The sequence below is a fragment of the Typopeltis vanoorti genome, chromosome 11 (assembly GCF_054136105.1).
Source record: "Typopeltis vanoorti isolate ZY-2024b chromosome 11, IOZ_Tvanoo_1.0, whole genome shotgun sequence".
Taxonomy (NCBI): Eukaryota; Metazoa; Arthropoda; class Arachnida; order Uropygi; family Thelyphonidae; genus Typopeltis; species Typopeltis vanoorti.
In genome coordinates this window covers 25,306,989-25,330,308 of record NC_143559.1, presented here as the reverse complement: position 1 = coordinate 25,330,308, position 23,320 = coordinate 25,306,989, and the positions used below count along the sequence as shown (strand labels likewise).

General features: G+C 35.6%; 1 protein-coding gene across 1 annotated transcript in view; it reads left to right on the top strand.

Moving 5' to 3' along the window:
- The window catches only part of LOC150101390 (uncharacterized), a 164,291-nt gene that overhangs the window by 40,720 nt on the left and 100,251 nt on the right, over positions 1–23,320 (top strand). Inside the window, exon 2 of the mRNA XM_090400134.1 lies at positions 11,219–11,291. Within this exon, the coding sequence (XP_090256260.1) occupies positions 11,219–11,291 (73 nt within the window). The remainder of the gene's footprint in view (positions 1–11,218; positions 11,292–23,320) is intronic.

Genomic DNA, 23,320 nt, shown 5'->3' with positions numbered 1-23,320 from the left:
TCGTTGTATCCATTACACATCAGATTGCTTTTAATTTTATTCAGTTCATATAAACAAAACAGAATCAGAAGAACAGATCACATGAGCTCTATGTACAAGACTCTTGATAATATCCTTCTTTGTAAAGAATGATGGTGTTAGGATGACTTGGGTGTGATTTCAAATTATTAAGGTATCCAAAATGGGCAGATGGATATTGGATTCACATTCAATAGTGAACTTGATTCAGGAGTACAAAGAGTTTATTTTCTTCAGAAACCGAAGTAATTCCGACTCAGAGTGGGACTAGACTGGAAATATATCATCAACAAAATGTAACCATATACGAGGATAGAGGAATATGGTGTCAAAGAGTTGTTTTTCTAGATGCACCATAAACTAATCAGCTTAATTGCATCTGCGGTCATCTGTATGATAAGTTACAACTCTCAGACCATGCTCTGGATATTCCTTCACATAGGATAAAGTTGCTATAGGTCTGAGAGACTTTTTGGAATTAGCATTAGCTAAGAACTCCCCAACCTCAATGAGTATGGTTGCATTAATTTGCCAAAGATGTGGGAGACAGCCATTCTGAGAACAGCTAGTCAGACTTCTCCAAATTAACTTTATAGTTATCTGGCTCATGCAGAGTACCATATTAAAATGTTAATTTTGTTTTGGTTACACTTAAATTGTTTCTAGTGATGTAGTCAAGTTCGTTGTTCTTGCCACAGTTATAATTTATACCCAGAAGATGCTGGATAGAAAACTAAACAAATATTAGTAAGTTTCAATAAATTAATTCTAATATTTTGTTTGTTTGTATTGTTAATAACATGAAGTACTAGTATGAATAATCAACAACACCTAAGCCTTTCAAATTGTGTGCAGAGGTACACTTAGATTTTGAAAAAAAAAGAAAGCTTTTGATAGATTTCCACATGACAAGTTGGTAACTTGTGTGGAAATTTTTTTTTTATATAATTGGACAATGATTTGTGATAGGATCATTGAGTTTGATAGGCATCTGGTTCTCAGGTAGGTATTAACAAGTGGTGTGTGTGTGTGGAAGGCAGTTGTATGGAACTGTTAGTACAGCATTGTAGGGAACAATGAAATACAAAGTATACACTTGGTGGGGAAATTTTGGAAGAAATTGATGAGAAAAGAGAGCTTGGAGTGTTGGTGACAAAGATCTAAAGCTCAAATTTCACATTGCACAAGTTGTAAGGTCGTCACATCATCTTATAATGATGATGCATTGGACCTTAATGTGCAGAAATAAAGATGTTCTGGTTCCATTGTATAAGGCCTGGATCAGGCCTCATATGGATTATTGTGCACAGATTTGGTTACCTGATTTTCATGGTGATGAGGACATATTAGAAAGAGTCCAGAGAAGACTAAGGTAATAACTGGTTTTTGGGAGCAGTTTTCAAACCATTTGAATAGGAGGAAGTGAGGATACATTTTTAAGTTGGTAAAGAGTTCTTACCGGGTTAATGTGAAAGAAAATTTTCATAGAATGGGAGAAAGGGGGTAGAACAAGAAAACATCTAGAAGATCCCAGAAGTTGTTTGAGGAGGATGTGAGCAAGGTATAAGGAGCAAGTTTTTTGCATGGAGAGTGGTTGATGAGTGGAATGCATTGCTCGACAGTTGGTGGATGGGGATACATTGAATGAGTTTCGAGTATAGTTTGATGGGCTTTTGCCTCCATGGAGATCTGGTTTTAATAATAAATACACCTATCCATGTTTGACATAGCAAGAGTGCTTCACTACTGCTCTATGACTCCAAAATAGCATTTCAGGTTTATAACAACATTTATGTCAGACTGTTATTTTCTTTCATTTGTGTGAAGGGATGTCCGAAACATGGTCTGCTAGACTTGGCTTGCCATAATGATGGTAGTAGGATAATTTCTTCAAGGATGTTGAAGAAACCATCTTCAACATCCTTGTACTCAATGTCCTAACAGGTATAAACTTTTGGTTATGCCAAAGAAAGGAGCGTGTCAGGCAACCAGATACTAGTTATTTATTTATGGTTTAAGAGTGGTGTGAAGTTTCATTTATGTTTTTTTTTTGTTTAATTTAATTTACTTTTATTTTATGTGACTTATGCCCAAGGAAGTTTTTTTTTTTTTTTGAAATGTGTAGTAAAATTTGTACTATGGGTGGGCTGAGAATTGTTTAATTTATTTTTATTGATTATCTACAATGAGTCTTGTGACTTCGTGGTGGTCAGGAAATAATAATATTTTTTTTACATAGTCCAGAAACCCTGCTCTAGAGGCCAAACATGGAATTTTTTTAGCCACTTCAGGCCTCTAGTAAGTAGTGTTGGAACGTCCTACCTAACTGACTGTTCTTTTTGTTGGTTTGTTAATCTTATCTTTACCTCTTTAAATTCCGTTTTTATTCATTAGTTGTTGATTGATGCTCATCTGAATATAAAGAAATTTGTATTATACTGTACCACCCTATATTCAGATTAGTCTAAATAATATAGAGGAATCAATCATCAATTATACTTATATTATCACTTTATCTTCAAGCCGAGGTTATTAATAGCTGTTAAGGCTTCCACAAAGGTCCGATTAATAATTTTATGAGTGGTGCAATGAAAGAAAATCAGGCAAACACCAAGTTTAACTCAACAGAAGAAAACCTTTAATGTTGAACAGTATACATTCAGGTGTAACTATCTGCAAAAGGTTATCAATCTGAACAATTACAAAAATTCATATTCAGATATTAGTAACTTCTTATTTAGGTTTGAGGATTATGGCTAATGTTGACACTTCTTAATTCTTAAAGCATCAGTAATTCTTTCACATAGTTCTCTCTACCCAGTTAGATGAATTAAATCATAAATATATTAGCTCAGTTTAAAGTATTCAGAATAATTACAATCATTAACTATCAAACATTCATTTTTCAGTTCTTTATGCTCAGTCAATCAAGTTGAGAATAGTTCTTAAAAGTTTAACCTTCCAAGTGTTACAATAACTAATCTTATGACAGGCTACACTATATTCTTTCTCAGTCAGCTAACACTTAATAGTTCAACATAACACTTATTATTTTGAGGGGAAAGTATTTCAGTACATCTAACATCCAACCATTAATTGACATAACATCACAGCTAAGGTCAAAATATATCCGACAGAGTTAACTGTTATAGCTTCACAGGTTATAGAAAGGACAACTCTTACCAGATTACTGCTTGTGCACATCGAATTCGCATTGGCACATTTGAAATTCTGGTCGACTTTTACTTTATGGCAACACAATTCAAAGAAATCTTCCACTATAATAACTGAATTATAGACACAGAAATACACAAGTCTTGATGCACTTGGTTTAAGTTATCTACTAATTCCTTATTTTCTTCTATGTATTAACTTCAGTTCTGCACTATTCTTCCACTAACCATTTGGAATTTATCATAGTATCAGAACTCCCATAGAAGTAATTCGAAATGCCTATTAATTCCTTGTCCTTTCCTAGTCGATTTACGGCACATGTCAACTCCTTTTGCCACTCGCTACCGATCTCTATGCTGTCTCTAAGGCTTCTCTCTTTACTTTTTCTTTCCAATCAACTACGTTCTCCTTTTCCCACCAAAATCCGGTTTTAACCCGTTTAGCTTATATCAACCGGCTTTTCTCTTTATACACAGTAGCTCATGCTCTCAGCACAAGCTAACTAAAATAAACTTCATTTCTCCGTCAGTAGCCAATCAAATCTCATCAGTAGAATTCCATAAAATTACCTTTACTTATAGAAATAACAAAAAATATATATCACGGTTCACATAAGGCACATTTAAATTTATATACACACAGTTTCTTATTTATTTTACAGAATTAAGTAAATAAATTGAATGTCATTTTTATATAGAGTCTTTTTATTACTATTACATATCCTAAGGCTATACAATTAATTTAACAAACAAAACTCAAAGCATTTCTATGAATAATATATTGCAAGCAAATGACTAACAACAAATAATATTTACAAGTCTTACTTATGACATGGTGGATTATGTTAATTATGAATGAAGTATTATAATATATAAAATATCTTCATTCACAATTTAATAGTAGGATGGTGGTCCCACACTGGGCAGTGAAATTCATCTACCATCTAAAGACATTCACAAACATCCATGCCCACTGCAGGATTCAAACCTGCAGCCTGTTGGTTAGAGAGTAGATATACCAACTAGTGTTGCCAAATGAAAATTACTAAAAACAGCTAAATCTTAAAAATAAAAAGCGCTAAAAAAGGAGTTAAAAATAAAAATTTCAAGCTAAAATTTTAAAAGTAGTAGCTGATACTTTAAGTTACTTACTTTATTCAAGTTGAAGTGATACTTGCATATAACTGGCTAAATACATCTTCCATGTGGTCTTCTGCACTTAATTCGCCCACGTTTTCACTTAGATTTTCAGTTTTATTATATGTGGGCATCGTTCCAATATTACTCAGTGTAGATGCTGGTAAATGATAGTTTGTACAGCACTTGTTCTTATGCCTGAGGCCATTACTTGACTGACAAAATAGCTGTCAGAATTGCCAATTCCATCTTGTTTCTTAATTTAGTTTTAACTACATTCATGGAACTAAAAATTTGTTCAAATTTCGCATTAAAATTTGGCAGTATTAATAAATTTATTGCACACTGAGCAATTTCTTTAAATGGATTCATTCCAGATGCATCTTTATATTCTTGTACTTGAGTCCAGAATAGCTCAGTGTTTTCTATATTTGTTCCATTTATTTAAGTGGATAATATTGTACTGGTATTCAGCAGCAGTGAATACTGCTGTATTCACTGCTGTTTTTTTTCTGTTTTCAGCATTATTTCTAAGATATGAGTAACAGGTTCTTTTATATATTTTAGGGTATTATCAACAGAAAAAGAAGACATCATTCTTAAAATATTCAAGTTTTCAGGCAATCTTTGCTTAAGCTGTTTGAAGAGACCAAGAAGAAACTGTCTTGCTCTACTTCTAAGATTTCGGTCATCAATTTGCGTTATTTTCTTTTGTGTCACAACTCTGAAATTTTTCTTTCAAATCTGTAACCAAGATTTGGATTGGGATCCAAATAGTTATCAATCTCTGACTCTAGAGGGTTGACTGTGGATGATGGTAGCACTAACATATTAGCAATAGAGCGAATCAAACTAGAAAGGCCTTCAAATAATCTCATCTTATCAGCACTGTTAGATTCGAAAATTTTGTTTACTTGCTGAACTTGAACTAGAACAGGATGCAAAAATAAAAGGTACAACAGATTGCTTTCATCTTTGTACATCTCCCACAAAATTTGAGTTTTGTAACATTTTTCAGTCACACTCACAACTTCGAAGTGAGTTTTTAATTCCAACCACTGGCTGAGAATTCTGTCTACTGCAGGTTCAACGGAGAGCCACCTTGTTGCACGATTGCTTACAATTTTCAGAGGAGCATCATTTTCGTTGATAGTTTGATACAGCTCTTTGTATTTTGCTTGTCTTGAAGAAGAATGTGAAAACCACTTATACGTTTCGGCAACTAAAAATTCTAATTTTCTTGGGAAAGCTTCTGCACAAGTGTGAGACATTGCCAGTTGTAATGAATGGCATACACATCTGAATAAAATTAAGGAGGGAATATATGCCTTATAAACCGCCATTATTGACACCAACACTAGCGTTGTCTGTACCAATTGCAATGAGATTTTTAATATCCAGTTTCTTGATCAAGAGCTCTTTTTTCAGTGCAGCTACAATACAACTAGCATCACACTTTTCTAGAACCACCATGCTCAGAAATATGTGCATAATTTTGTTGAATTTCTTGCTATAATAAATGATGGCCATTCCTAAAATCTTATTCACTGTGATATCATTCGATTTGTCTGTTAGCAAGCAGAAATTTTCATATCCAATGTCCACAATTAGATCTTCAAAATGCTCACTTTGAATATTCTTTACAATTGTAGAGCACTTAGTTCGGTGCATTTTTACCTTTGACATAATTTGACTGTCTGGGATGATATTTTTGCAAAGATCTACTAGATCAGTGGTCACCAAAGTGGTAGATATCGACCCTCAGGGGTCGATATAACATTGTTAAGGGGTCGATAGAAAAATATAAGATATCATTGTACGGGTAATATTTAATTCGGTTAGCTTGGATTACCTCCATCTTGAATGACAACGCAATTAAGAGTGAATCGTGGGAACAGTGACATGAATAGGACCTGTAAAATGGAGCAAGGTCATGAAAATAGTTACGGAGGTCAATCAAGTAGGCCAAAATGACGTATTTTCCAATAAACGGATGTCGGTGGTTCCCGCCCGGCCGGCACGGCGGGAGCGAGATTGCAACACGTGCGCGGTTGCTTATTTACTTATACTTACACGTATTCGATCCCAGTCTCATTTTTGCGCATCGACATACAAGTGAGCATGAATGTTCTAAAATTCATCAACATACATATTATAATTCAATCGTTATTCATTTGCGAACTAAACTTCTCTATGTTGAAGAGTTGAACAAGGCTGGTAGTTTTGTACATCTTATAGAAATACGTGAGTAGGTATATTATTTAAACTTATTACTTTTGCTTACTGACTTCAATTTTAATTATTTTGTTACAACCCCAGTAACCACAATGGCAACTTCAGATTCTAAAAAGAAATGCAGACAATATTCATTAGAATACTTGAAACTTTAGTTTATTGCTTCATTGAGAAACAAAACGAGGCCTATGTGTCTTCTTTGTGAAAAACTGTTTAGTAACAATGCAATGAAACCAGCAAAAATGAAAGATCATCTTCAGAGACTCCATCCCGATAAGAAAGATAACGATCTCGACTTTTTTAAAGAACTGAAAGAGAAATACACACATCGACCAACTATAAAATCATTTATGAAATCACCTGCCGAAGCTGACAATAAACAAGGATTAACAGCCTCCTACAATATTTCTTTTAATATAGCAAAAAAAAGGAAAACCATGTACAATTGCAGAGGACATTGTTATACCCACAATCAAAGAAGTAATTGAAACCATAATGAAAAAAGATTCTGGCCCTGTTTTAAAATGTTTACCATTAAGTGTGAATACTATGAAAAGACGTATTGGTGAAATGGCTGAAGACGTACAAAAAACTGTAGTATCAGAACTCAAAAATAGTAAGTTCTCCATCCAACTTGATGAATCTACATTCGATAGTTCTATTCTATGGCTTATGTATGATATTATAGTAAAACCAAACATCAAATTATTGACGAATTTTTATTTGCAAAATATCTTGAAATTGATGGAACAGGGTTGACAATTTTTCAGTGATTGGAGGAATACTTAAATAAGTATGATATTCCATTTACTAATATAACAGCAGTAGCCACAGATGGCGCCTACAATGGTGGGTCGTTATCGAGGTTTCGCTGCCTTTCTGAAAGAAAAAGTTCAAAGTGTACGTACTGTTCACTGTGTGTTGCACCGAAACCATTTGGTGGCAAAAACTCTCAGTGATGAACTGCATGATACTCTAAGAGTGTGTATTAAATCTGTTAATCAAATTAGAGCTCATCCTCCTAAATCGCGATTGTTTGCCAAACTTTGTGAAAAAAATGATGACGTATGAAGCCAATTACTCTTGCATACTGAAGTAAGATGGTTGCCTAGAGGTTGCAAGTCTACAAAGATTTGTTGAGTTGTTCGACTCAACCCTAGAGTTTCTTACAGATGTTAATTTGTTTTTGAGTGATGAACTGAAGAGAAATAAGAATCATATTTTCTACTTGGCAGACTTATTTTCAAAATTTAATGACGTACAGACCCCATCTACAAGGTAAAGATGTCACGATTATTCAAGCTCGGGCGATTCTTTTAGGCTTCCAAGCTAAATTAGCCTTATTTAAATCATCATTGTTATGAAAAGATTTTCAGTACTTTTCGGATCTATGGCAATTGGAAGTAAAAGATGAAGACTTAGAAATATACACAAAACATCTTAAAAATTTCAGCGATGATTTTAAATTGTGCTTTGCAGATTTTGAAAGCATACACATTCCAGATTGGGTTATCACACCATTTTCTGCAGATATTGAAAATATCGAATGTAACTTACAAGTTAAACTTATTGAATTGTCAGTTGATCTTGAAGCTAAGACACTTTTTAAAAAAAGGACTATAAGTTACTTTTGGATGAATATAAATGTTGTAGAAAAATATCCAAAACTTTATGAAGTAGTACTCCCCTTTTTGCTTGCATTTCCAAGCTTGTACATGGTTGAAGCTGGTTTCAGCCATGTTAATTCCATTTTAACAAAAAGAAATAAGCTAGATACAGAATTCTGTGGCGATTTAAGGCCGACTTACTAATTTTGAACCCAACATCGCTAATCTTGTCAAGAGTCACGAAACACACCCTTCACATTGAGAACGTTAGTAAATTGTATACTAAGTTAATAAAAGTCTTATTTTCATATATATAAGGAAGATTGTATTATTGTTGTTTTGTTATCTAAATTAAAGTTTATATTTTATATATTATTTATCCCTCCTATCAAACATGTAATGTTAAGAAGGACGTCAAAAACGTATCCCTTTGACGTTAAGCCAATATAATAATATATGCTCTATTATACATACAATAAATACTGTAACTATAAAATAAACAATCTAAAAACTCACATAAGCATCTTTTTTGCTTGTCCTATTATAATTACGTAATAGTAAAATAGCGGGGGTCTATAAAAAGTCAAACTCTTGAAGGGGGTCGACGGTCAAAGAAGTTTGGTGACCCCTGTACTAGATGATTACAACTGTTCAATGATGAGCAGGGCCGGTTTTATCATTAGGCGAACCTACGCAATCGCCTAGGGCCTCTAAGACTATATATATGTATATAGACGTATATATAAGATTATATATATAGAGAGACAACGTATAGGGGCGCCTAAATGTTCTTTGCCTAGGGGCATCAGATACTCTCAGACCAGCCCTGATGATGAGTGACAATAAAGAAATAATGCTAACCTACCTTTAGAGTTCGTGGTCTCATCAGACTTTTTCACAAGCATATTTGTAATAGGAACAGCCTTATATGGAACTGCAGCAAGAAGTTTCTTAGTTTCGCTATGCTTTACAAGCTGACAATATTTAGCAGCTATATCACATCTGCAAAACTTACAGTGGCCTTTTGTAGTGTCACCAGAAACTTCACACAACCATTTACTAAACATTCCCATTTGCAACCACTCCCTCCTAAATTTTTGCTTGTAAGCTTTATTTTTCTCTTTGCTCATTTTTGAAGAAGGTTATACAGCTCTTTACTGCAACGAATTACGATCAGTCTTTGAAAACTTCTCCCTCGCTATCGTAACTACCAACCAGAACACTGTGCAAAGGCTAACTTGTTGCAGTGCTATCAACTTTAAGGCAACAAAATGGCAGACTGTTGGGTCACGTGACTGACTGACGTCATCATGCGTTTGAAACGTGTACGATGCTTGCACCAAACGTACAATACAATTCCTTATCAAATGTGAACATCTGGAAAACGTTTAAAACAATTTCTTTAACACTAAGTTATAAAACAACTAAAAAGAGCTGAAATTAGTTCTGAAGGAGCTAGATTTGGAGCTAGGTGCTAGATTAAAATTTTTGGAGCTAGGGAAGAAAAAAAAGAGCTAGATCTAGCTCCAAAAGAGCTGAATTGGCAACACTGATACTAAGATGGCCAATTAGGCCATCTTAGTGGAATGTGTGCTGTAACATTGAAACAAATAACCTTGACCTTGGGCATTAATAATTTAAGGACACCATATTAACAGTGTAGTGTTGTCACTATGGTGAGTGAAAAGACTTTTTTTCTCACCATAGTGACTGTAACATTGAAAAAAATTACCATGTTTTTCAATAGATAATCCACACCTAATGTATAATGCACACTCCCAACATTTTCATCACTCCTTTTGATATATATAGATAACACGCATGCACCAACTAGTGGTAGAGTTAGGAAGTACAGACAGAGGACGGAGGAATTCTTTAAAAGCACGTGCGTTGCCTTTGGATAAATTCTGAGGTTATGAAATTTTGGTTGGAGAATGTGTGGCGAAAGAGAAAAGTGGCATTTTTCAACCCAAAATCTTTGTTAGTGTTGGATTCGTGTGGAGCACACACGACAGCAGAGGTTAAAACAATTGTAAGTATTCCAAATTGGCCATCATTCCAGGTGGTTTAACAAAAAACTCCAACTCCTTGATCTTGCATTAAATAAACCATTCAAAGACAATTTGCAGGTTAAGTGGGAAGACTGGATGATGAATGGCATCCATGAATATAACAAAACAGGGCAGATGAAAAGAACGTCTTATAAAGATATAGTTATGTGGATTGTAGAAAGTTGGGCTGCTGCAAGTGAAAACTGTGTTAGAAATGGTTTCATTAAAGCACACGGGAATGCAGCGGTGTCCTGACAATGATTATGACGGTGCGGAAATACCAAACGAAATTTTTAACGCAATTGATTCTTTCAGTATTGAGTCTGATGAAGAATTTTTTTTGGATTTGAATAGTGAAATGTTCAATAAATATTAAGTAATACTTCTACCTTAGTTTTGTTATTACATTTGATTTACCTCTCATACCTTTCAAATGTTCATTTTTAACTAATTTAAACTTTTTTTGTATAGATAACGTGCGTATTATCTATCGAAAAATATAGTAATTAATGTTAGTCCCTCCAACAAGATATAGTAAACTTATCACACATAGTGCCTTGAGCAGGCTGTGGGTGAAATACTCTGGAAACCATTTTCTAGAGACCAAGCATGGATTTTTTGTAACTGCTCCATGCCTCCATTAAGAAAGGTGGTGATCTTACACTGGACAATGATATTCATCTCCCATTCAAACATCCCTACCTGTAGTAAAATTCAAACCTATGTTTTTTTTTTTTTTTGTTGAAGAACAGCAATGCTGTTCATTCAGCCAACTTGCCACTGTTGATTTACTCATCCAACAGAGCTGGTGCTGGTTGTAGGTATTCACCAATTTGTGGATTTTCTCTAAACAGAAAATAAAAATAAATCATTAGAAAGAATCATGGATCAGTACTTCGCTGCCATATTTTATGTAATTTTTTAATAGATATAATAGTATATTAAAACAAAGAGGAAAACATATGATAAGTATTACAGTCTTATAATTGTCATTTAGATTTCAAACAGAAGTCAGAATGAAAAGAATACTGTGATTTCCAGAATTTTATACAGTGATGATTTGGAATCAGGTAAGGAAAGTGCATTATAAATTAAATAGTACTACTGAAAATATATTACTGAAAAATCACTCATCATGAATGAATGCCAAGTTAAAAACACCTGAAATGAAGTGCCAGTATTGGTTTCAAAAAATTTCAAGCTATCCAGCTTGGCAGCAATAATTTTTAGATAAATAAAATATCGGATTTTGTAAAAAAAAAAAAAAAAATTATTACTGCCAGTTTGTTAACTGAAATATCTGCTCACGAATGAAATTTTTCTAAACCCTTTTGTGTGTGTGTGGGGGGGGGGGGGATATGGTCTGTTAGATTTGACCTGCCAAAATACCTCTCCTTATGACACTTTTCTTTACGATGATCCACTCATACAGTGCTACCATGAATCAGGCAAAGTTCATCCTTCATGGCCTGTTTGTTTACAACATCACTTGCTGCTTTTTTAAATAACGAAACCTGTGGTGAGATCATAATTAAAAGAAACACACGTATTAACAATTGATGATGTCCTAAGATACTTAGGATGAAATATTTACAATTAAATAATTTTCACTGTGGTTAATATGTGTGTTTCTTTTAATTATCACTTGCTGCATCTTCTGTGATTTGGTGTTTCACTGTGAATTATAAGCTGTTTATAACTATTATTTTATTTGATTGTTGTTAATAATGTCAGGTAAAATTCAAAGTAAGGGCACCATTGCTTCCACTGAAAAGAAGAAGACGTAAACCTGTTACATTACATACCAAGATTAAAATTATTAAATTTAGTGATGATGATGATGATGTATTACGCACTGAGATAGACATCAGGCTAAACTTACCTTGTGCTTCTGTTGCTATATTTGTTTAAAGAAAAAAAAAATGTTCTTAGTGAAATGAAAAGTGTTGAACTAGTTAATACTACAGTTATCTGTTAATTGATAATCTTATTGCCAAAATGGGGAAAAGCTTTTAATGGTGTAAATTGATGACCATACTGGTTTCTGATGTTTTCCCAACCCAAGCTATTCAGAATAACTTTTTCATTTGCAAAAATTATTCTAAATTTTTCAGCTGTATCTGACATAAACCTTCTTTCCATCATGAATTTTAGGCCAAGTGTCCTGTTTCGGTCTCATGGCATCACTTTCTTGGTTTTCCAATTCTTCTTTTTCCATTTATTTTATATCTATATAGTATTTTTGGCTGTCTCCTATTGTCCATTCGATTTTAATGTTCTAACCATTTTTGTTTATATTTACTTATATAGTGGTTAATTGGTTTTATATTCATGGATTGTAAAAGTTCTTCATTTGTTTTATGGTCCACTTGTATCTGTCTATCTCAATGAGAAATTTCATTTCTGCTATTTGAATCCATTTTTCATTCTGATTTTTTATGGTCCATGTTTCTCTTCCATATAATAAAGTTGGTTTGGACAGAATGTTATATAGTCTGATTATAGTGTGTTTTTGCAAGAATGGCTTAAATATGTTATTTATTATGCTGTTTACTTTATTATTATTATCCTAAGATACTGTGGAGTCACAGACTCATCTAGGAGGTCCCTTTTGTCATACAAATAGCTCATCATACTCTGCCTTAAATATATTGAAATTCTCTGTGGACACCATTGCTCTCATTTAATGCATTCCAATCATTCACAACTCTCCATGCAAAAAACCTGCTTCTCACTCCCTTTCTCACACCCTCCTTATACAGCTTCCAGGGATGACAACTTGTTCTCCCCCTAATCTCCCACCATTTTATGAAAAACCTCTTCACTTTAACAAATTATTTTACTATACATTTTATACATCTTGGTAGTGTTGGAAAGGAGCTCTGGAAAAGATAAGTGTGTTTTGAGTAATGCTTAATCCTCTTCACTCCACATGGGAGCATAGGTTTTCCATCACCATTTTCCACTGGACTCTGCTTTTTGCTTCTGCTTTTATTTGGTTTCAGTTTTTATTAATATTTGTTATTTCTTTCAGTATTGTTCTTTTCCATGTTTCTCTTGGCCTTCCACATCTTCTTTTATCCTGTGGGTTCCAATCTAGAGCCTGTTTTACTATTATTTTATCTTCTTTCCTCAACACATGCCCCAACCATCTTAATTTCCTTTCATGTTGCAATGGGTTTCTGGTTTGTTCTCTGTGATGATAGTTCTTTGTTTGATATTTGTTTTGACCAATATATTCCCAGTATCATTCTTGAACACTTACTTAGGAAGACCTGAACATTGTTAACTATCTTTTTGTTTAACATCCACGTTTCTGATTCATACATTAGTATTGCCTTTACATTTGAGTTAAATATTCTCATTTTAGTTTTTATAGACAAATTCTTGTTTTTCCAGATATTTCTAAGTTGGTTGAAAGTTGAATAAGCCAGCTGTTTCCTTCTATTTATATCTTCAGTAGTTCCTCCTTTTATTGATACTATTGAACCAAGGTATATAAATTGTTCTACTTCTTTATTCGGTGTTTCTTCTATTGTTATTTGTTTATTTTGCTTTGCATTTATTTTCATCAACATTGTTTTATTTATCCTAAGACCAACTTTTTTGGCTGTTTCTACAAGTGTTGTTGTTTTTTTGTTCTATATGTTGGTGCCTCTGTGAAAGTAAGCAGATATCATCTGCAAAATCTAGATCGTGGAGTTGGTTTTGAAGTAACGATTGTAATCCTGTATTTCCATGAGATACTTTTCTCATCACCCAGTCTATGACAATTAAAAACATAGTAGGGGAGAGTATACAACCTTGCCTTACTCCTGTGTTTTTTAAATGGTTCTGAGAGGGTATTTCCATGTATTACTTTAATTTCAAAATCTTCGTACATTTTTAAAATTATTCTTATTTTTTTTTTTTTTTTTGGGAGTCCATAATGTCTAAGTAATTTCCATAGGTCAGATCTGTTTATACTGTCAAAAGCGTGCTCCAAATCGATAAAATTTAAATATAAGCTTGCCTGCCATTCCAATGATTGTTCTATGATAATTCGTAAAGTAGTAATGTGGCCGGTGCATGATCTATTAGGTCTAAATCCTGCCTGTTCTGGTCTTAGTTGTTTTTCTATTTCTATTTTGATTCTTTCTAGTATTATCCTTGTTAGTATTTTACTTATAACACTCAGCAATGTTATTATTATTATTATTATTTCAGGCGACTCCAGGAGTCCTTAGACTCATCAAGGGAGGCCCTAAACATCATGTCCACACAACTATGCGATTACATTCTCACAGTATCTATCATACCTTGTCTTGAACTCGTTCACCATCATAGCACCCACAACAGACTCTGGCAGCTTATTCCACTCATTTACCACTCTAAAAGTAAACAACCCAGCTCTAACACCCCTGCTAACCACACTCTTGCCCAGCTTCCATAGGTGTCCCTTAGTTCTCCCACCACCAGTCCTGATCTCAAAAATATCCTCTGAATTAATCCTATAGAATCCCTTTAGCAATTTGAATGTCTCAATCATATTTCCCCTCCTCCTCCTATCAACTAGTTTCTGCAACCCATAAATCTTCAACCTGTTCTCATATGGTTCATTCCATAGACCTGTTATCATCTTAGTCACTCGCCTCTGGATCCTCTCCACCTCCTCCCCATCAAGAAGGAACCGAGGTGACCAAATCTGGGCACAGTAGTCGAGATGAGGTCTTGGTTATACCTCTCCAGTTTTTGCATTCAGATAGGTTCCCTTTTTTTGGTAATTTAACCAGTAATCCAGTATTCCATTCCTTAGGCCACTCTTCTTTCTGCCATATTTCATTTAGTAAGGGATATAACATCTCTGCTATAAGTTTTGGATTTACTTTTAGTATATCGCCTGGTATTTTGTCTGCTCCCGGTGCTTTACCTGTTCTGATCTCAGTTATTGCTTTTGTAATTTCTATTTTTGTTATTTTGTTCAAATTTATATCTAATGATGCATTTTGTTCATTTAATTCTAGGCTCTGGTCACCATCAGTCATTTCTTGAAAGTTTTGAGTAATAACCGACAATATTTCTTGAATTTTATTTTTGAGAATGAAGTGTGTCTGCTTGATTTTTGGTGTGCTTTATTAAATTGTTAGATTTATTGTTTATTAAACAGAATACAGTGGTGATACTCATGAGGGCAACTATGCGGGTGTCGACCAGTGCAACTAGGCAAGCACCACAAAAATCAAGTATAATTAACGACATAGACTTTTTGAAATTGATTCAGTGTCTTGAGTGTATGGGATGTGTTTGTGGAGAGAATGGATGGGAGATGAGGGAAGGTATGTATTTGTAGGAAGTGCAATATATTATTAGACCACGAGGCAATGAACGGTAAACAGACTGAAAAGATAAAAGATAGCGTAAATGAAAGAAATGGAAATAAAACAAAAGCAAGCGACAATTAGTGATAAGGGAGCGGAAAAAAAGTATGAATGAGGAAACTGAAGTATGGTGTGGCACAACGAGAGGTTGCAAGGCTGTGGGAGTGAAATTGTCAGTATGCAAAATTTGATGAAACATTTGTTGAACATGAAAAATTAAATGAGGAATATATGGAGTGATATGAGACATTTAGTGAAACAATGAAAGAGTAGAAAGAATGTGCAAAAGAATAGAATGAAAGAAAAAAGTGTTCTTTTACACTTTGATGAGTGACTCCAGGATAGTAGCGTATGGAGATTCCATAGTTAGAGGATTAGATAATGAGAGAATCCATAAGGTCTTCTCAGAAAGGAGAATGAACAGGATAATTCAAGTATTGGACATGAGGAGGAAACAAGCAAAAGAACTAGTGGTGGTTGTGGGGAGAAATGATTTAAGTGGACATAAGGAGTATGTAAGTGTAAATATCAGGAGGTTATTGGAGTGAAACAAAACAGTGTAGTGGGAAAGGTTGTCAGTGTGCTGCTGAAGTATGACAATGATGAGTTGAGACGGAGAGCTGTAATCATCATTATTATTATTTGACACTCCAGGGAGTCCAAAGACTCATCGAGGGAGGGCACCTGCTCTACAAATCAACGTCTCCACCATTCAACCTCATCCAACCATCATCCACCCTCCGCATCATCTACACCAATGCCATCTACTCTCCATCACAATAGTATTTTCAGAGACAATCACAAACATCCATGCCCACAGTGGGAGTCGAAACCGCACCCTTTTGGCTGGAGCGGATACGCTAACCACTTGGCCAACCAAGCCAATGGATGGTATGCTAGTTGAGCTGTGTGAGGAGAAGGGAGTACAGTTTGTTGATGTTTGAGAGAAGAATGGAATGATAAAGGCATGATGGGTTGCATTTAAATGACTTTGGAGTGAGTGTACTGGAGAAAGTATTGATAGATGGAAGTACAGTGTGTGCTGCATGCAAGAAATCAAAAGTAAGAGATGAAGTGAAAGATCAGGAGAGTGGCATTGAAGAGACAGAAGTGCTTGGCAGTGGAAACAATGGTAGTGAGAGAAGAGAAGAAGAGTGAACAGGAATGGAAGAGGAACAGGGAAATGGGGGGGGGAAGCCCGGGTTGACAGGGAGACATGTAGGGAGAGTGGATGTTGAAAGTAGTAGCAAATGTGTGTATGGAGATGGAGTATATTGCGATGTGGAAAGTTGAGACTCAGCAGATATATATGGTAAGTGGTGATAAAGGTGATTGGGCAGGTGTGGTGGGGAAATCACTTAGATAGGACTAGTTATAGACCTAAAAATGAAATGCTGTGTTTGTTTACAAATACCAGAAGTATCAGAAATAAGGGGGATGGAATGGCTTCAGTGATTGAGTTTATTCACCCCAAAATCATTGGAAGTGAAGCATGGTTGAATGAAGATGATATTGTAAAGGGAGTAGAAATGGAAGGATACAGTATTTTTCATGAAGTAAGAAGGGTTGGGGGGGGGGGAATGCTGCTGATAGCAAGAGAATTAAGTTCATGTAAGGTTGGCATAAAAGAGGGAAATAGTGGTACTGGTTATGAGACAGTGTGGCATAACGTGGAAGTTGACAGGAAGACGTTGGATGTTGGATGTTTAGTTGGATGTTGCTATAGGCCTAAGAATGTGGAGAGTGGTGATGAAGAGATGTATAAACAACTTGGATTAATGAACAATGGAAGGGTAATTATTATGGGCAATTTTAATTATGGCAGTATAGATTGGAATGAAGAAATAGCATTTGAGAATAAAGAAAATGAATTTCTGGAGTGCTTGAGAGATAACTATCTCAGGCAGCATGTAAAGGAGGGTACACAAGATTCGAGATTTTTAGATCTGATCATATCATCAGAGGAGGTAATTGTGAGTTGGGTTTCACACTTTCCTCCAGTTGGTGAGTGTGATCATGAAATGATCACCTGGGTTGTGACTAGCCATTTGCAGACTTCTATGTGGAAAGGATATATGGGAAATTATAAGGCTGATGATTATAACAAACTTAGGAGACAACCTTGGATCTATAGCATGGAATGGGGAGTTGAGCAATAAGGAAATAAATGCTGCTTGCAAACTGACAAAAAAAAATACATAACATCAATGTGTGAATGTATTCCAAAGGCTAGAAGGCTGAATAAGGTAGGTGTAAAATGGATGATTGAGTGGCTTAAGCATGAAATCTGGAAGAAGAAGAAGATACTTTGGAGGCAATACAAGATGAATAATGGTAAGAATCAGTTTCAGGAATAATATAAAGAACAAGCCAGGAGAGCGACTCAGTTAGTAAGGAAAACAAAAGTGCAGTATAAGCAAAAATTGGCAAATCAGGTGAAGAAAAACTCTAGTTTTTTAGATATATGGCAGGTAGAAGGAAGAATGATCGTGGTAAGATGATGTTAATGGATGAAAATGGTAGAATGGTAACTGTTGCAGAAGACATTGAGGTATTCAGTAATCAATTTATAAGAATGTTTCATCTTGATCAGGATGGAATTATGAGGAACTTAAGTGTAGAGGACATAGGAGAGGATGGCTTAATTGTGAGTGAGCAGGATTGCTAAAATAACTTCTCCTGCCTCTTAAATAACCAGGAGTGTACAAAATCTACTGTACTTGTGGTGGCATTTGTCATGTTGGACAGATGGGTTGATCTAGAGAAATCTGTCAGGGGGTGTAGAGGAAAAACGAGCATATAAATCAGGACTGGCATTTTACACCACCAACTCATAAAACTGCCATACAGGGATCCTTTCCATTAGTGTTACATGGTGATAAGCATTCATTTCAGACAAATTGTGGAAACTACAACCATGTTAAAAATAATTACTTTAATTCTTTGATGTTTCGACCTTCATATTAAGGTCATCATCTGGAGTATACACATATACACAGAGACAAGCTATAGAAAGGCTGGATTTACCATAGTTATTAAATTCAATGTGCTATAATAATTAGTAAATCCACCACACCAAAACGTGGTAGGAACATAAATTTAAGGAGACCTGTGAAATTCTTAATTCTTATCAGCCACCCTACCTTATCAATAATTATTATTATTATTACGTGACACCTCCAGGGAGTCCAAGGACTCGTCGAGGGAGGGCATCTACTCTACGACTCTGTCTCCACCACTCAATCCACCAATGCCATCTACCACCCACCACCACCACTAGTATTTCCACAGACAATTACAAACATCCCTGCCCGCAGCGGGATTCGAACACGCAGCCTTTTGGCTGGCGAGCTGATACACTAACCACTCGGCCAACCAGTCCAGCAATAATGATGATGGTCTAAAAATCCCAAGAATATGGAAGGCACATATTCTACCCACATAACCTTTTCATCTAAAAGTTAATTATAAATAAATAAGCAAATGGATATTAGATCCAGCATTATTTCAAAGTCGAATGTAGAAAAAACTATGAAAATTTCATAAGGTAAGTTGACCAGAGAGCTTACAAGAATACACTCTTCCTACATTCACGAGTTGCCTTAGTGTAGACTACTTAAAAGTCATAGGCGCTGCCCAAGCATCTATATATTTGCCTTTTATTAGTTCAATTTGATAAGGTTTCATTGGCCTGACAGCTGTTTCAGACTGAATTGGTTCTCTTCAGAGACCAGGCAGAAACCTGAAGAGAGCAAAAACTCTTGGTCAGTACTAAGGAACTTGAAATGTTGGAGAAATGTATTTTTCGTAAGCCAATTCTTGGTCAGTGTGTAAAAGTAATTACTAAAGTTAAGAGCCAGAAGGCTTCAGTTCAGCAATGCAAAATTACATAAGCAAAGTGGATATTAGATCCAGCATTATTTCAAAGCTGAATGTAGAAACCATGAAAGTTTTATAAAGTAAGTAAATTACTTTTATGCACCGACCGAGAGTTTGCTTATAAAAAATACATTTCTCTGACATTTCAATTCCTTAGTATTGAATGAGAATTTTTCGCTCCTTCCCCCCAATGCTATCAAATTATTCGAAGGGTGAATCTTTCCTATTTTGCTTTTCATTTCATCTTATGTGGAAAAGGCTTCTGCAACCCTACCACATTCTTCTTGCAGTGATTTCACTCCAAAATGTTAATATGGTTGTGCATTATCATACATCTCATGCTACATCAGTTGTCATGCAGAATAATATTGGTAATAACTAATCTGTTAGCATGGGCAAATTCCAACAGTCTTTCACCACGGGTGTTACGTTTGTTCAGGGCTGAGGTAGAGGGTCCTGTTTTATAAGTATATTATAGTCTTTAACAAAAGTCAGTGATATTGTGAATGAGGAACACAGCCATTGTAGGATTAATCTTACAAGGGAATTTTACATAGGCACATGGAATGTTCGGGATCTACAAATGGGTACTCTTGAGATTGTCTGTAAAGAGATGGACAGGTATAAAATTGACATCCTGGGAATTACAGAGACCAGATGGAATGGAGAAGGTCACTTCAAAAGACAGGATGGTTAGCTAGTTGTTTACTCAGGTGGTGATGCTTTGTGTCACTACCTGGGGGTAGCTGTTATACTGAAGACAACTCAGGCAAGAAGCCTTCTTGGTTATAACCCCGTTAATGATAGGATATTTTCTATTAGACTAAAGACTCAGCCTGCCAATGTATCAATCATGGTAGTTTATGCACCCCACATAGATAAGTCTGATGAAGAGAGTGAGGAATTCTATGAAAACTTAGACTGTTTTGGACTGCTCACCAAGGAGAGACATACTTTACATCTTAGGGGACTTAAATACAAAAGTGGGAAAGAGTATGAGAGTTAGGCCGGAATGTGGCATGTTTGGTCTGGGCAAACGTAACACCCGTGGTGAAAGACTGTTGGAATTTGCCCATGCTAACAGATTAGTTATTACCAATACTTGCTTCCAGAAACACCCACAATGGATTTATACTTGGATATCCAACATTGATAGGTCAAGGCACCATATTGATTACATCCTGGCTCTCCAGTGGTGGAAGAAAAGCATCTCATCCCACTAGATTGGATGTTAGAGTAATTCTTAGTGGATTCACAGAAGAAACATCAACTTAGGTGGATGATTTTTGGAAACCAATGAGGAGAACTCACCAGAAATGCTTCAGAAAGGAGTCAAAGTGATAATACAGGATTCAGCCAAGAAGTATCTCAGCCCAATAAGAAGACCAAGAATCCAATGGATATCACATTCAATGTGGGAACTAATCAAAAGAAGGTGGTTGGAAAAAAAACAAAGAGACACAAGGATTGAAGAATATAAGAGATTACATAGAGAAATCAGAAGAGCCATCAAGCAGGACAAGGAAAAGTTCTATACTAATAAATGTGAAGCGATAGAGTTCCAGATCAGGAGACAATTATAAAGGATGTTTTATTTAGTTGGTGACCTGAAGCACAAGTTTAAGCCCAAATTCAATGTCATCAAAGACAGGAATGGAGCATTGCTAACAAAAGAATTGGAAATCAAAAACAGATGGAAAGAATACTATGAGGAACTATACAATAGAGCGGATAAAGAAAATTTGGAGGAGCCCTCTCACCAGGAAATTTCTGATTTGGAACCTCCTCCACTTAGGCATGAGGGTGAAAGAGGAGTTAAGCAGCTTAACAGTAATAAGGTCCCAGGTGCAGATGGAATCCAAGCAGAGTTAAGGCCACATGGAATGAAGAGATAAGAGTTTCATCGATTGATTACAAGCATATGGGAGACAGGATCATGGCCTAGAGACTGGAAGAAGTCAGTTTTCATACCACTACATAAGAAGTCTTGCAAGAACTATAGAACTATTAGTTTAATATCTCATGCAAGCAAAATTTTATTGAAGATCATGTTAAATAGGATTGAGGCCAAAGTTGAGACAGATGCCTGAGGAACAGAAGGTTTTAGGAAAGGTAAGGTCACCAGAAATCAGATCCTTTGCCTTAGACAGATCATAGAAAAATATAAAAAATTTAGACTCCCTCTGCTAAGTGTTTCTTAGACTACTCTAAAGCTTTTGACTATGTTCAGCATGTGAAACTGTGGGAAGTAATGAAAAGAATCTGTTTTCCTCAACACTATCAGGTTGATAGCCAACTTGTACAGGGAGCAAGAAGCCATGGTAAGAACAGGTGTTGGATTAACTGATTGGCTTCTGGCTAGAAAAGGAGTTAGGCAAGAATGTTTACTTTCTCCTTACTTGTTTAGTATATATGTGGAGGACATCATGCGTGAAGCATTGCATAAGCACAAGACTGGAATTAGGATAGGTGATTGATCAGTAATCTGAGGCATGCTGATGATGCCATACTCCTCTGTAATGACAAGGAAGAACTAGGACAACCTAGTTCTTCTTGACAAAGTTAACAAGATCAGTAATAACAGAAGACTTCAACTCAATCCTAGCAAGACAAAGATTATGGTTCTCAAAGGAAATACAAACAGGGAAGCTCTTGAGAAATAAGTGTACCTTAATGGAGAAAAAATTGAGGAAGTCAGCAAGTTTGAGTACCTAGGATCCATTATTACAGTGAAGAATTGCTGTTGAGAAGATGTCAGGAGAAGATTAGGAATGGCTAAAACAAAGCTTTCTCTGACTTGTCTAAAATTTGAAAGGATGGATCTGTCTCCATGGGAACAAAATTTGAGGATTTTGGATGCAGTCGTTTTTCCAACAGTGACTTATGGATGTGAGACTTGGAGTCTAAAGAAGTCAGATAAGAAAAGAATAACTGCTTTTGAGATGTAGTGTTACAGAAGGCTATTGAGAATATCATATACTGAAAGGCGTACAAAGGAGGACTTCTCAGAACAGTAATAACTGGTAATTAATTTACGCGGTAATCAAATTACCGCGACGCGCGTTCTCCTTGCCGACGAAAACAAAAGCGTACGGGTGCTAGAGGAAGAGCTTTCTAACACACTCGGCCTTGATCTATGGTCGATACTCCATGACATATCATGCACATCGGCAAGAAAGGAATTCGAAAAAATACGTAGTCGGCACGTAAAAAAATACGAAAACCTGACCAAGACTTCTACTTCTGTACCCCAGCCACCACTTAACACAGTAGTCAACCTCTCGTCGGCAGTTTTAAAGCCTGAAGCACTCACCGCACTTTCACGTGGTCACAATTTCGCCTTAACTCCAAAAAGGATTCCTGCTGAAGAAATCACGATTCAAATAGAGCGTGGAATTCGCAACCTGCCTATCCATACCGCCAACAACGTGAGACTGGATGTAGTCGGTGTTCTCACTAAAGCCAAACCTCCAAAATCCAACTTATCCAAAAACGAATATACAGCCCTACAAGAATTAAAAAACAACAAAAAAATAGTAATCACCAAAGCTGATAAGGGAAGCTCCACTGTGGTACTCAATCAAAAAGACTACAAAGGTAAGCTAAATTCTTTAATACGAGACCGTACTACTTACCTCCCCATTGAATATAATCCGACCAGCTCTCAGATTAGAACTATCCACAGACTCCTTAAGAAAGTCACTTCTTGGCCTGTGGAAGTCACCAACAAGCTTAAACCTTATAACTCTAGACCTCCCCGATTATATGGACTCCCAAAAATACATAAACATTAGGACTTTAGGAACAAAATTAGTGTCTTAATTTCTGCCTCATTTGCTTTGTTAGTTCCTGTAGTGCACATA